At 41.9% G+C, this 15827-nt stretch overlaps 1 protein-coding gene across 2 annotated transcripts in view; it reads left to right on the top strand.

Moving 5' to 3' along the window:
- Positions 1–4731: 4731 nt before the first annotated feature.
- The window catches only part of CLRN1 (clarin 1), a 44096-nt gene continuing 33000 nt past the window's right edge, over positions 4732–15827 (top strand). For both annotated transcript variants that reach the window (XM_027875703.1, XM_027875702.1), the window contains exon 1: positions 4732–4984. In XM_027875703.1, the coding sequence (XP_027731504.1) occupies positions 4732–4984 (253 nt within the window). The remainder of the gene's footprint in view (positions 4985–15827) is intronic.

The following is a 15827-nucleotide window of genomic DNA, read 5'->3' as shown; positions in this document are numbered from 1 at the left end:
TGTGTGAGTGTACCCCAGGTCTCTGCTCTGGGTCCTTTCCTTTTCTCTCTCAGTTTTTTCTCAGTGATCTCATTTGTTTCCATGACTTCAGTTCTCATCTCTATGTAGACAATTCCCAGGTATACATATCCAGCCCAATTCTCCTTCATGAATTCCAAATCCATCTCATTAATTGCCTATTGGATATCTCCAACCACATATACCATAGGCATCTCAAACTCTCAAAACAGAACTCAGTATCTTTCACCCCAAAGCATCCTAACTTCCCTATTTCAGTTATTACCACCTAGCACAGTCACTGTGATATAGTGAGAACATGACTAATGCTTATTGATTGATTGTTGAGGAAATCTCCATCCTTCCTCTCATCCTGATTCACAGCCTTTCAGTCATCCTTGATTCTGCCCTCTCCTTCGTCCCTCATGGTCAATCAATTGCCTTGTTTTGTCAATTCTGCCTTCACAAAACCTTTCGCATTTACTCCCTTCTTTCTACTCACCCAGTTGAGGTCCCTATCCCCTCTTGCCTCGTCTATCTTGCTAGGCTCCTAATTGGCTTCCCTGAATTCTATCTTTTTCCTCTCCATTCCACTCTTCACACGCAAGCCAGATTAAAATTCCTAAAACACAGGCCCTAAAGTACTATATCACTCTCCTTCTCCATAAGTTCCAGTGGCTCTCAAAAACCACCAGGATAAAACAGGAATTCCTTTGGCATTTAAAACCTGTTATAATCTGGCCTTTCCAGGCTTGGTAAACCCATTAATAGTTGCCTTCATGCACTTGACATTCTAGCCAAACTGGACCATGTGGTGTTCCCTGTACAAGGCATTCCATTTCCCACTTCCATGACTTTGCATAGACATGCCTCATTCATGGAGTGCTCTCCCTCCTCACCTCTGCCTTCTTGAATCTCTAGATTTCTTCAAGAAGGAGGAAAGCAAATATTTATTAAGTGCCTACTATATGCCAGGCACTGTGCTAAGTGCTTTATAAATATATATATTAACTCATTTGATCTTCACAATAACTTTAGGAGGTAGATGCTATTATTATCCCCATTTTACAGTTGGGGAAACTGAGGCAGGCAGTAGTTGGGTCTCTTTCCTAGGGTAACACAAGTAAGTTTCTAGGGATAGATTTGAACATAGGTCTTCCTGACTCTAGACTCAGAGTTCTATCCACTGAGCCACCTGATTCCCTCAGTTACTATTGCTGAACTCTCACCAAAATATCTCATATTACTTTGTATTCCATTTTTTAGGACATATTCCTACCTCAACTCTTCTATCCCTAAAATAACGTAAGCTCCTCAAGAATAAGGTCTGTTTCCTTTTCTTATTTGTCTAGTACAGTGCCCAGGTCACAGAAGGCACTTAGGAAATGAATACTTATTGAAGGCATCCTGTGGTGTCCACGTGGATGGTGTCCACATGGAGTTCAGATAGAAGGATGGATTCCTTGTCCTTCAGATGCTCTCCCTGGTGGATGATATGGTACTAATTATCAAGTCCCAAACTTTGCTGAGCCTCCTTAATGATACAATAATCCAAACAGGAAAAAAATTAGGTGATGAATGATGAGGCAATGTGGTATGGTAGAAAGAGTGATGGACATGCAGTAACCAGATCTGGTCTACACCACAACATGCCCTTGACAGTCTATTAAGTTGGTTCATCCATAAATAGATCTCAGATGGACGATGAAGATGCACAGTAAACCAGGTCCAAAATCAGATAAGAGAATGGAAGCAGACTGGATTGTCTTTAGAAATCTGAGTGGCATTTTTAATGATCTCAAAATCCATCCTTTAAAAACCATAATATTTCAGGGAGTAGAGTCAATATGGCATGGTAGAAAGAGTTGACCTCCAAACCAGGAATACCTGGGTTCAAGTCCCACTGTAATCATCTAGTGGCTGCATAACTGGACAAGTCATTCTCCCAGTGCTTGAGACAACTCTCTAAGACTATACATTGTAGAAAAGCTACTCCATGTTACAGATGAGGAAACTGAGGCAGACAGAGGCTAAATGAATTATCCATGGTCACAAAGCTAGTAAGTATCTGAGGCCAAATTTGAATTCAAGACTTCCTGATGCCAGGTTCAATAATTTATCCATTGTGCCATCTAATTGCCCTATAAGCCTGAAGGGGACTTTTTTTTTTATCAGCCTACAACAAGAAAATTCTCCACATAAACGAAGATTCTTATTGGAAATGGCAATCTGAAGTTTGAACTCTGCTATCTCTATACAGTGGGTCAGAGAACCTTCTTTTTTCTGGCCTTGTCTTTTTTTTTTGTCCACGTTGGTCATATCCCCTCCTCATACCCAATACCCCCTTCCCTTCTACCCTGACTCTTCTCTGCCAACCTCCTATCCCACGCCCATCCTTGGAACATGCCAGAGTAGAAAACCTCAGTAGCTCCCTGCCTCTCCTCAGTAAGATTCTTCCCCTCCATAAAAAACCAACTGACTGTCTCTGATCCTGGACCAATCAAAACAGCTGGCTGGCTCAGTGGAGTAAGTTCTGGGCCTGGATTCAGGAAGACCTAAGTTCAGATCCAGCTTCAGACACTTATGTGAGGCTGTTTGACCGTGGGCAAATCACTTAACCTGTGTTTGCCTCATCCTCATCTGTAAAATGGGGATAATTTATAATAATATAAAAGAATATAATATTATTATAAAATATTTAATATTTTATTTAATATATAAATATTTAATATAATATAAAATATTATAAAATATAATATTATAAAAGAATATTATATTATTATAAATTATAGTAATAAGTACTTACTAACCTCCTAGGGTAGTTGTGAGGATCATATTAGGTAATATTTACATAAAGTCTAACTTGGTGCCTGACACATGGTAGGTGCTATATATAAATGGTGGCCATGATGCTGCTGTTGCTGCTGATAATGATGATAGTGATGGTGGTTACACTCATGAAGATCCAAAAGCTGTACTGACCTTAAAACGGTCCTTAAACATGGACCCCCTCTCCCTATCATGACATGAAGACCATTATGCCCCAGGTTCTCTAGTAACATCCCTTTCTGTCCCTTCTTAGTTTCACTTTGGAATTACTAGTCTTCACTCCCCTGCGAGGCTGCCCTTGTTTGGAGGGCTCATTCCTGGCCCCAGGATATGGAGGGGCTCACTGGGCCACCCTAGCACCTTCTCTTGTTGTTGATCCCCTTCCCTACCTTCTTTGAGTGCCTGCGGTTAACCCTCATGGATTTCTCTTCAGGGAATCTTCCTTAAACAGCTCCAATAAAAGAGCCAGTTGCTTTCAGAATGGACTAGCTTGTCTAATTTTTTCTGCAAAGCCCTTTTAGATCTTAACAAGAGACCCAGACAAGTCCTGTAATGGGCAGGTTTCCCAATGATCTGCTGACTGGCAAGGTGTACTTCACTGGCCTCCCTGCCTCAAGGGATCTGGAGCCGGGAAGGAGGAAAATTTCCAGCGAAAGAGAATTCAGGCATACTTACATATAGAAACCCTTGATTTTTAACCTCGAGTAATCAGATAATACAGAGGAAAGTGTGTCTTGTCACAATCCTTGGCAAGGAACTATAAGCTATGAAAACTTGGCCACTGAACCAAGTGTCCTTCAGCCATTCCCCTTAGAAGTCTAGGAAGGGGAAGTTACCAGATCTAGAGATTTGGCTGGGACTCACAAAATAATAGATTTCAAACTGGAAGAGATCTTAGAGGTGATATAGTCCAAGGCCCTCTTCCTTTACAGAGATCCAGATATTAAGTGACTTGACAGAAATCATACAACAGTAACCGATAAAGCTAGGAATCAATGCTCCATGCTTTAAGCCAAATCCAGGATGCTTTCCTCTTCATGTTACTGATCTTCATAATTATAATAGGTGGTTGACAAAAGTCCCATTTGATCTGCCCTCAAAATTGTGTGAGATAGGCTGTGCAAGTATTCTTGTTCCCCATTACACAGAGAGAGAAACTGAGGCTCAAAGGAGTTAACTGACTCCAAGACTTCCCCTTAGGAAGTAGCAGAATGGGGTACAAATTTCGTTCTTATTTCAAGTCCAATCCTATTGTCATCATCCCGAGTTACCTCTTGCAAATTAAGCTAGTTGCCTGATTCACAGTTCCTGCTGTGTGCCTATGAAAATCTTTGAGCAGTCTGAATAGGTAAGACTTTATATCTACAAATAGGAAAGAAAATGTATGTGTGTTCTATAGCCCCCTTTATTCTTGTCTTTTCCTCAATTAAACCTGTATTAAAGAAAAAAAAAACTTCTCAAGTTGCTGATAACTTAGAAGAGCCAACCTTGTTTCTAGAGGTTTCAACTCATCCAATCAGACAAAAGCGGGTGAGAAAAGAGGAGGCATTCATCAAATTACAAAGAGGGCTCCATCTGTTATCTTCAACCTTTGTTACCAAGTAACACGGAGGAGGAGGAGGAGGAGGAGGAGGAGAAGAAGACTCTTCAAAGTCGTATTTTACAGATGAGCCTTTATTCAAAGTTCCCAAACTGAAGGGCAAGAAGAAATAGAGCTGGGGAGAAGAGTCTGAGATGAGGAATGTTCTGAATACTGGCATGCAAGGAAACTAATCAAGAGAGGATTCCCGTGGACTGCAAAGCTAAGCGTTCAGTTGTGCAGACTCAATGATGGGAGTCAGAGGAGTTGCACGGTGCCCTTTCTCCAGGCTGTCTTTTCTCTGAAGCTTTCCCTGGCTGCCAATCATGCCCAGCCAACAGAAGAAGGTCATCTTTTGCACTGCTGGCATCCTCAGCTTTGCGTGTTCTTTTGGAGTCATAACAGCCTTAGGAACCCAGCTGTGGGTCAAAGCCAAGATCCTTTGCAAGACCGGAGCCCTGCTTGTCAATGCTTCTGGACAAGAGCTTGAGAAGTTTACTGGGGAGCTCCAGTACGGGCTTTTCCACGGGGAAGGGGTGCGACAATGTGGCTTGGGAGCGAGACCTTTCCGGTTCTCATGTAAGTAACAATTATGCCTGAATTATTTAATACCCGTGCATGTGCCTTGGGGCCATTGAAAGACTGATCTTTGGAGCCTAACTTTGTCGTCTAAACCAGCCTTTATAAACTGTGTGAAATGCTCTCAAAATACTGGGATTGCTTCCAGAGCATCCTTTCTCTTCGAAAGGTCTTACTTAAGCTATTAGGAATCAGAATCAAACTGCATCCTAGACATTAATATGTATTTCAGACCACAGGTCTAGTTAAAGAAAAACTTCTTTTTTCACAAGAACCTCTTCATTTTTGTGTTTATGCTTCACTCTTTAAAAAAAAACTCTTTAAATTGATGTGGTCAATCAGGGATGCTTAAAACCCATTGGTGGCTGGTTCATAGCTTTTATTTCTTCTTCTGTAACAACACTGTAGAAGTTAAGACCAATCACCCCCTTGAACTGGGGTGGGGAAGAGGGTGGAATGCCTCTGAAATTCAGGAGTGTAGCAATTAACTGACCTTCAAAAAGCATGTGCAAGATTCAGAAAGAAGACTCACTTTGCCTCAAGTTTGGTCTCAGAAGTGATGGCTCAGGTGTTTATAACCTATTTTGGTTTCAAAAAGAAGTTACAAACAATTAGCAAGTAAATGTGCAAGAATAATAAATAGAATTTTCTAAAGAATAATTTGCTGTATCTCTCGAAACGTGTCCTTGGAAATGATTATTTTTTTTTCAAAGAAAAGATGATTTGGAGCAATCTTATGAGAACTCTGCTAGTCCATTATTGGCATAAATCACTCTTCAGGAAAGAAGGCTGCTAATTGAGGCATTTTCAATGAGTTATTATCCTGTCTCTTCCCCTGCATCGAAGGACAAAATTAATTGAATTTATTATTAACATTTGCTGTCTCTAATTAAATTTCAGCAATGGTCTATTTATATTTCCAGCCCCCTGCTGCCCCCCACCTTCATTTCTTTCCTGGCTGTCACTGAGTATTCAACTCACCTATGTTATCAGGTGATAGGAGTTTTCAGAGTCCCACTCAACCCTCCAGAATTAGTCTTCTGCCCTTCTAGAGATTATTATGAAGTACTGCATGATGAAGTACATGGCAAGCCAAGGTTCTGAATGGATTTCATTCTGGGGCTCATTAAAGTAATGGAATTGGTAAAGGTGCTAAGCCCTCCTGGATCAAGGAGCACAAAGCTTGGTAGCACATGATTTGTAATGATATTAAAAAAAAAAGAGTGACATGATTTCACAGCATGTGTGAGTCACCAGCGATTCCAATGAAGTTTGACAATGAAGCTGGCAGGTGAGTTACTGTGATTCCTGCATTTTGCTTGGATAAAATGGCCCTAGAAAACTTTCCTTCAAAGGATATAACATGCTTCCGAGGCTCCCTGGGCCCCTCCAATGGTAGCTGCTCATCTAGTCTGGCCTGCAGCTGGCTTCCCTTTGGGTTAGCCTTCCCTCTGGTTTCTTTTCTTGCCGTCTCTCAGGGTCATTATGCTCCTCCGGTAACTACTAACTTTTTTTTTTCTTCCTAGGCTAGTAAAGAGAATCTGAAATTTGTTAATTTACTCTTTGTAGAGAACTATCTCTACATACTTGGCTTATTTAATCTGCAACAGGCAAGAGAGGAAACTGAGGTTCAAGAAGATAAAATTGCCTAAGATGATGTAGGTCACATATACAACACGTGGCTCAGGGGATATTGTGCTGGGCCTGGAGTCAGGAAGACCCATGTTCTGAGTTCAAGTCTGGCCTCAAACACTTACTAGCTGTATGACCTTGGGCAAGTCACTTAACTCTGTTTGCCTCAGTTTCCTCATCTGTAAAATGAGCCGGAGAAGGAATTGGAGGACCACTCCAGTGTCTTTGCCAAGAAAACCCCAAATGGGGTCACAGAGAGTCAGACATGACTGAAATGACTGAACAATAACAATACCATGCAACAGGCAGGATTTGAATCCAGGTTGTCTGACTCAAGTCTCTTTCCATTGCTTGTTCTGGTACACTGCTTGAGATGCTCACCCATACATAATAAGGGGGCCCTTGGTCTATCTTGGATTGGACTGGGAAGGGCTGTTGCGTTTAAACTGAAAGGGCAAAACAGATTCAGAGGACTCTGGAGACTATAATGTTCATTTGAGTAAATGCTTCCCATGGTTTATGGTCTCTAATCACTTTAGTATTACAGATTATCATCACTGCACCTGGGAAGTTTTCATTATTACCACAATAACACAAGGCTCTTATCTTCCCATTCAAAATGCCATTACTCAGATATTCAAATAGGTCTGTGTTCTCATCAGTGGGGGAGTGGGGGTGGTATTCCCTCCAATGGTACAAATCTCAACCTATCCATGCCTTCTCATGCTGTGTTCCTCTCTCGTCCATGGCCTCCCCCAAATCCACATCAGGGCTCCACTTAATGTGCTGGGGCCCTCCCCCCATCCTCTGGATGTCATGAGCATACCAATGGAACACATGTACTGTCCAGCAGTGAGCCCTCATGCTCACCACGTAATCAGTCTACCTTCTTTTTCAATCATTTCTTTAAGAACATCTTTCCTCCACTTGCCCAACTAAATTCTTTCTTAGCAATGGGCTACCCATTCACACATACTACACCTCTCAACTATACCCTCAACTTCAATTCCTTGGCAGCTGTGATATGGTGACATGACATGACACAGCACAATATCAATAAAAGATGAGTATGAAAAAGACAGGCCTTTGTTTCAGGAAGAAGTTAGGGGTTCATTAAAAGGACTTTGCAATTTTCCTAAAGCGGTTCAACTCATTCTCCTTCTGTTCAATAGTCAGCCTAACTCATTTTCCTCCTACAGTGTCTGTTGAAAATCATAAATACACACACACACACACACACACATACACACGCACACACATACATACCCAAATATTCTGATGAATGAGTTCTACATGTCGTCCATTCATCTGGATATCCCAGTCTGTACTCTGGACAATGGGCACTCTTCATCCACTTGGTTTTAATCACTATTTGGCCAATGTATCTATCTATAGCATTTGTGCCATTGTGGTACTCTTGATGTAACCTAACCAGCATGCATCTGAGTGTATATGTATGTATCTCTGTGTATATATGCATGTATGTATATATGTACACATGTGGATATATGTGTCTATGTCTAAGCATGTATATAAATATATACATGTGTGCGTGCATATGTATATGCATACATATATTTTTTTCATCTCTGTTCAAACCCTTTTGAGCTTGGCAGAAATCAGTGGCACCATGTTTCAGAGGAAAGTATGCTGTATTTAGAATCAGCGGCCCTGGGTTCAAATTTTGGCTCTGCCATTTACTTTCTTGGTGACCTTGAACAAGTCCCTTAAGCTCTCCAGGCCTTAGGTTCCCAAGGTCCCTTCCAATTCTAAATCTGTGATCCTCTAGAAAGACGAGAGCTTGTTCTTTTCTGGCCATCGCTTTTGAGAACTCATGGTCCCCTCCATGGCATGATGAGGGATCAAAGTGAGACTTCAGTGGAATTGTTGTTGTCATGAACATAACAGCTGGAGGGGGAAGAAAGAACTCAGAAAAACCAGCCCAAATAGACCTTCTTACAGATGGACATTTTAATTTAGTTCAATAGACATTTATCAAGCGTCTACCATATTCAAGGCATCTTGGCATAGTGGCCTCAAAATCTGGAAGACCTAGGTTCATGTCCTATCTCCGACTCAGACTACTGGTGTTACATTAAACAAGTCCTTCAATGCCTCAATGACCCCAGGCAGCTCTCAAAGATTAGAAGATGTCATTCTGCATGGGGGTAGGGGGGTTGAGAAGGGAAAGGTTCCCTCATTGAGAGATCATTATACCAATGTTGAAGACACTATACTAAGTTCCAGGGAGACCAAGACAAAAATGATACAATCCCTACTCTCAAGGAGCTTACGTTCTACTGGAAGGACTCTATGTACAAATAAGTAATTTGTAGGCTGGAAAACAGAATTAGAAACACCCAGGGACCCCACTTCCTGGCTTCCCTGACTTCCTTCAAGACTCAACTCAAAGCAGAAGAATTTTTTTCAGTTCCCCCTCCCTCCTTGAGAGCCTACCATCTGAGATTGCCTTCCATGGGGGAGGAATAAACATATATTATAGCCCCTAGTTGCTACCCTTAATAAAAGGATTTGTTCTGTGAAGTTTGGATTCAGTCAAAGGGTCGCACTTGAGGACCTAGAGGGCCACATGTGACCTCGAGGCTGCAGATTCCCCACCTCTGGCCTAGTATATGCCAGGCACTGTGCTAAACACTTCACATGTATTTGATCCATTGTTGGTCCAGTATTAATCTGAATGGGAACACAGCTCATTTCCCTGAAAGTCCTTTTTAAATTTTCCCTTTAAAAAGTTACTAGGAAAAACTTGTAACATTTTGGTTTTTAACAACAAAAAAAAGCAAAAAACACAAAACAAACATTTTGGTTTCGCAAAAAATCTCCAAGGAGAGTAGAAAAGTGAAATCTCCACTTTGATCCCTCTCCCCCCTCCCCCCAGTTCCTCTAATTGATCTTTCTCAAATCAGTTTTCATTATTTGTTGGTAGCAACTATAATGTTATTCCTATTTTCTTAAAAAAAATTACATTTTAATAGAGTTACATAATTAGCTGCACCAAGTTTCCACCCAAAGTTTTCTTCAGGTATTTCATGAAGAGATAAGGCATTGGCCTCTGTCCGTATATCCAAAGCCATATCTGTGTTGGTTGCTGGCCTTGCAAAGATTTGAGAACCTTGGTCACACCGTCCAGCAGCGCGGGGATAACGTGCCATTGAGGAAGGACCGAGGAGATCGGGCCAACAAGTTAGCCTCGTTTGTTCCCATTCCTGTTTTCTACTGACCACGATGTCTCTTTTAATTATAAAAGGAATTTGCATCGCCAGCAAGCCCTGATGGGCTGGGAAAGCCTCCTCTGAGCCTTCTTTCTGCCTCGTTTGATCTGGCTGATTCTCATCAGTTTCTGGGTCAGCCTTTCATTTTCAAAAGGTCATCAGCATTCCTACTTAGCACCCAAAGCCATTCATTATGATAAAGGAATGCTTCATCTTCCCAGACCCAACAACCAACCATTCCTCCTCAGTTTTCCTTGTATGTCACCAGAAAACAACAACAAAACCAAACCAAAAACTTGAACATATCTAGGTTTTAAATGGAGCCAGAAGGACAAAAACAGCCCTTTCTGAAGTGTGTGTGTGTGTGTGTGTGTGTTAGGGGGATGAGGCAGGGGTTATGTTTTTAATGGTTGTTTTCTTAAATCCACTAATATAGAAAATGGTAAAAAAAAAAAAATGATACTCACAAGCATAAGGTTGATTTCTCCTAAACAAACTGTAGGAGGCAAGCAATTTGAAAATCAAGATTGTTTTGCTTTATCCCGGCGTTCCCAGGTCTTCCACAGTCTCTGAGGGGGTCCAAATGTGTAATTTAATCTGTGTGTAGAGACTGTCTCCACTGATGCACATCAATCAATGCCTTGTCTGCAACTGATAGTCTTGATTGCCAGGGCACAGAGAGTTTAAATGACTTGACTGACCCATGGTTATACTTAGTCTAAGTCAGAGACAGGCCTGCAACCCAGGTCTTTCTGCCTATGAGGCCAGCATGTGGCGTCCCCTTGCACACAGCAGTTGTACTATAAATGCTTGAACTGAATTGACTATTTATTTGCAGCCAAGCTATTTCAACATTCCAGAAAAAATGAAATATTTTTGAGATGGATGAAATAGGTTTTAAATGATGATATTTCAGCTCACAACTTCAGCTGTACAGTCAGGTTTGGGTTTTTTTGGGGGAGGGTTGGGAAACTGCACCTATAATTCCATCAGGATGGGAAATGCTATTGTAAAAGTTCTTTCCACCAGTGCAGAGAGCAATTTGTCTGCATCTAATAGTCTTATAGAGTCTGGGGTTAAATTGAGTGACTAGCCATGATCACAGTTAGTATAGGTCAAAGGCAGACTTTGAACCCAGGTCTTTCTAACTCTAAAGTGAGCCCTTCATCTGCTTCACCACTCTGCTTCTCAAACTGAACAACAAAAATCTCAGGAATTTGAACCTCAGTAATTCAGAGTTTGTGGAGATTTGGATAGGGGCTAGGTTTAGTAAATGGAAACAAAAGTTTTGTTGAGCTATTAAATAATAAGGGAAAGATCACAAAGGGGTATTATAAACAATTCAGGAGAACAAATGCAATCACTTTAGACACCCCCATTTACATAAGCTTGGCTCCTTTCTTCTTTCCCTGATCCACTTTGAGAGTAATCTTCCTAATGTTTCATTCCCATCATGTCACCCGCCATTCAGAAACCTTTTGTGGCTCACCATTGGCCTGGTTAAGTACCAGGTGCTTAGACATCAGTCTAAGCTATTCAAGGCTCTTCCTGCTCTGGTTCTATTCAACCATGTTATCTCTCATTATTCCACTAATATTAGACACCTTGATGTTCTTGAAACACTCCCTGAAGTTTCCCCACTTCCTTGCCTTTCCACACCTTGCCTTGAGTCACCCACCTGGAATACCCGCTCCTCATCCATGACATTTCAAATCCTGCCCATCTCAAATGCCAACTCCTCCATGATGTTTCTTGTAAAATGTGGTCTCTCCCATTACCAAATTCTCAAAGTACTTTATGGAACTCACCACATTCTATCTTGTTTTTTTTTTATGAGCTGTCCTCTATACCTCACTATGTCTGAAGCAGGATTGAACTCGTCTTCTTGACTCCAGGCCCAGCACGGGACTTGTTTAAGATCACAGAACTAGTATGTGTCAAAGGAGGGGCTTGGACTCAGGGGCTTCTTGACTCTGAAATTAGCTCTCTATACCTCTACCATTGCTGCCATGATGCTCCTGAAAAATGATAGTCTTTGTTTCTTTAAGCACTTGTTTTTGGGGAGGTTTTTTTTGGTCAGCAAGTATTAAGTGCCTTCTCTGTGTCCAGCTCTGATGATAATAATTATGATTTTTTAAAATTAGATTGAAAATAGACATGTTACTGATTTCATTATGCATGACAGCTGCATACACTTCATGTATCAATTTGCAAATGTGTCTTCTCTCCCTATGAACATTAATGAGAATTCTGTCTTTGGTCATAACACATATAAAAGACGAGTTCAGAGCGGTTGAAATGACTGACTCATGACCAGAAGTCTTGTCTACCCTGGAGCCTTTGCCCTTTGTTTGCAAATACATCCTTCCATGTAAAGCCTAAGGCTAGTTTTCTTCTGTCTCCTTGCCTCCAGACTGGCTACCTGACACATTGGCCAAAAACAAAAATAAAAAATCAGCCCATGTCTTTGGTACAGATAGAACTGCCACTCTACTTTCCTAGAATTCCCAGAACTAAGGAGATACCACAAGATCGGAAGACAAATGTCCCATTTTTTTTTAGTTAAAAAAAAAAGACAAGAATAGAGTCTAAAGATGATAAGCCAGGGACAACATTTGAGAACATATTATTAATAAAGATGTTAGTGAACATCTGGAAAAGAATCAGTGATTACCGATAATCAACCTAGCTTCTTCAATACCAGTTATTCCAAATTACCCTCATTTTCTTTTTCGATCATTTGCAGATAAGAAGATAAAGGGAATGTTGTAAATATAATTTACATAGATTTTTCTAAAGAATTTAACTAAGTCTTTCATGTTATTCTTCACAAATAGTTCAAGAGCTCTAGGCTTGATAATAGTACAAAATTATATAGATTCAGAACTGATTGAATGACTGAACCCAAAGAATAATCATTAGTGGTCTGATGTCAACTTAGAAGGAGGTCTCCAGGGGACCGGCCTGGGAATCTGTCCTTAAAGCCTGTCCTGCTTAACATTTTTATCGGTGACTTGGATAAAGGCACAGATGGAAAGCTTATCAGATTTACAGATGACACTCTATACCTCAATACCCTTTCCTCCATCTCAGATCTTTTTCTCTATTCAGAGGTAAAATAAATAAATAATGCGAGGTAAGCAGTAGGTTGAGTTGGGAGAAGGGGAAGTAGAAGTCGACATTTCCACGGTGGGGGGGGGGGGATAGAGAGATTTGGAGGAGACAAGAAGAGGAAGGTCAGATGACGGCACAAGTCTGACCTGTCCTAACAAGTACAGGGGCGCTCATCTCGCTCTTTCCCTCTCTTGCCTTTCTCCTCAGGTGCCAAAGTCATCCGTGTGAGGTAGTGGTATTAGTCTGATGGGAGTAGCAAAGGGTTACCGTCCAACAGACTTAGCATCTCTCTGGAGATGTATGAAGTCTGGAGAATATTCTAGGCATGAAGGACGTGGAGATGGGAGATGGAACATCACATACAGAGAACAGCAAATAAGCCAGGTTGAGTAGAACCTAGGAGGAGGAGTTTGTAATTGACTTGGAAACATGCATTTGAACAAAATTATGAAGGGCTTTCAAGCCATATAGAGGAATTAGTATTTTATCCTTGAGGTAAGAGTGAACCACTGAAGCTGCTGCAACATGGGAGGAACGTGATCAGATCAGAGCTGTAGGGATATAAATTTGGCATTTGTGGAGGACAGGTTGGAGAGGAAAGAAGCTTAATACAAGGAGACCAGTTAGGAGGCTACCATTGCATTGGCCTCTGGGGAGAATGTTGAGGGCCTGGATTAGGGTCATTGTAGCATGAGAGGAGAGGAGAGAACAGGAGCAAGAAATATTATAGAAACAGAACCAACAGGATTTGGCAACTTCTTGGATATTGTAGGTGAGCGAGAGAAAAAATTTAATGATGACTCAGTTACGAATGAGGACAATGGGAAAAATGGTGGTAACCTTGAAGCCAACACCAGGGGAGGAGTTTATGGGGAGAGATGAGGCCTATTTTCCAAACACGTCCCATGTAGAATTTGATATTCTTAGGGGCCAATCCAGTGGTGATCCCAACCGGCAGGTGGAAATGTAAGACTGGGGCTCAGGAGAGTGATAATGGCTGAATATGTGGATTTGGGGGACATTTGTGGGGAGATGATCGCTGAACCCATGAGAACTGATGAGATTGCCGCTTCATTAATTAAGAAGCATTTGCTGAGTGGCAATAATGAACAAGAAGCCTACTGGCCCAGTATAATGGAGGGTAGGAGGGATGGTATGTCTGGAGAAAGTGCCAATGTCTCCCGGGATAAGCCAGATTTTCATGAATGCCAGAAAATGGAATGAGCATTAAGGATTATTTGTTAACAATACAATAAGAGTTTCATAAGGCACACAATAGAAGAAAAGGGCAGAAAAAGGGACAGAAGAAGGGTAGGGGTGACATGGATGGGCATAATAGAGCTGTGAGCGATGAGGGGTGGGGGTGGGCAGGAGAAGGGATCTTAGGCCTATAGGCAGGCTGAGACTCTGAATCACAGAAATTTTCAGTGAAAATTTCAAAAGACTGTGGACCCTCCCTTCCCAGAAGTAATTAGCTCTAGGCCTACAAGAATAATAATAATAATAACAGTAGCAGCTAACATTTATATAGTACTTTCTATGTACCAGGCACCATGCTGAGTGCTTTACAATTATTATTATAATTTGACCCTCACAACAACCTTGGGAGGTAGGTGCTATTATTATCTCCATTTTACAGATGAGGAAACTGAAGCAAACAGAGGTCAAGTGACTTGTCCAGGGTCACAGAGCTAATAAGTGTCTGAGGCTAAATTTGAACTCAGGTCTTCCTGACTCCAGGCCCTCATCCACTGTGCCACCTAGCTGCCTTCAGCTCAGAGTTGATTTGATTTCATAAAACATGGGAGAAGATTGTGGAGATCCCTTTATCCCTGGAATTGCCCACAAGAAACTTCCTCCTTTTCCTATTCTCCCCCCTCCTGCTTTTTCACCTGTTACTAAAAGAATGTAAGTTCCTTGAGGGTAGGCAATTGTTTTATTTTTGTCTTTGTATTCTGCAGCACTTAGTAGGCATTTCATAAGGCTTTGTTGATTGATTTGCTACTGGGAAGGGTATAGAGAGAGGGATGTGTGGGCCCGGGGGTTTCCATCGCTGCTGGAAGGTCCTGACTATGAGATGCTCAGGATCATGGTCTTTCCTCCCTCTGCTGCTGAGGGGGGACCCCTAAGGTCTCATGCTCTGAGTCTTAGCCGCTAATCCTCCTCCTAGGGTCACTCCCCCTCCCTCCTGGCTTCACTGAGGAGGCTGCAGGTGCCGTTAGAGCTGCTGGCTTTTCCCACGGCTGTTGCCAATGGCAACTGATGCTGTTTTCCTTTCAGCCTCCCCTCCTTAGTATTCTCTCTCGCTGAGTGCACCTCTTGGGAAGGCGCAGGTGAGGAACAGCTAAAGTAGCTATACCATCACATGGTTTAGGGCTGGGATCTTAGAGAAGCTCCGGATCAATGCCCTCATGTTACAAACGAGGAAACTGAGGCTCACAGAGGTCATGGTGACTGGTCCAAGATCACACAGGTAGGGACAGGGATGGAATCTGCACCCAGGACTTCTAGCTCCAAATCCAGAGATCTTTTCGCTATTCCACGCTGCTTTGCTTATGACGAGACTTGGTTTCTACTTTCACCAAAGCGTCATACAGTCTCAGGAAGCCTCCTGGGGCTTCTCTAGAGCAGAGGTTCTGCCCATTCTATCTGGGGCAGCCTTTCTTATTTGACTTTCCCTCCACCTCTGTCTTGTTTTCCACACTTAGACATTTTTCTCATGCCTCAAAGTTAACTAAAAACAAACAAAAAAATTAAAAAAAAAATAGGGGCGGCTAGGTGGCGCAGTAGATAGAGCACCGGCCCTGAAGTCAGGAGGACCTGAATTCAAATCCAGCCTCAGACCAAACACTTGACACTTACTA

Source organism: Vombatus ursinus, unplaced genomic scaffold, assembly GCF_900497805.2.
Source record: "Vombatus ursinus unplaced genomic scaffold, bare-nosed wombat genome assembly UNPS02014810.1, whole genome shotgun sequence".
Classification (NCBI taxonomy): domain Eukaryota; kingdom Metazoa; phylum Chordata; class Mammalia; order Diprotodontia; family Vombatidae; genus Vombatus; species Vombatus ursinus.
Note: the sequence above shows the minus strand (reverse complement) of the source record. Positions and strands in the feature narration are given on the sequence as shown.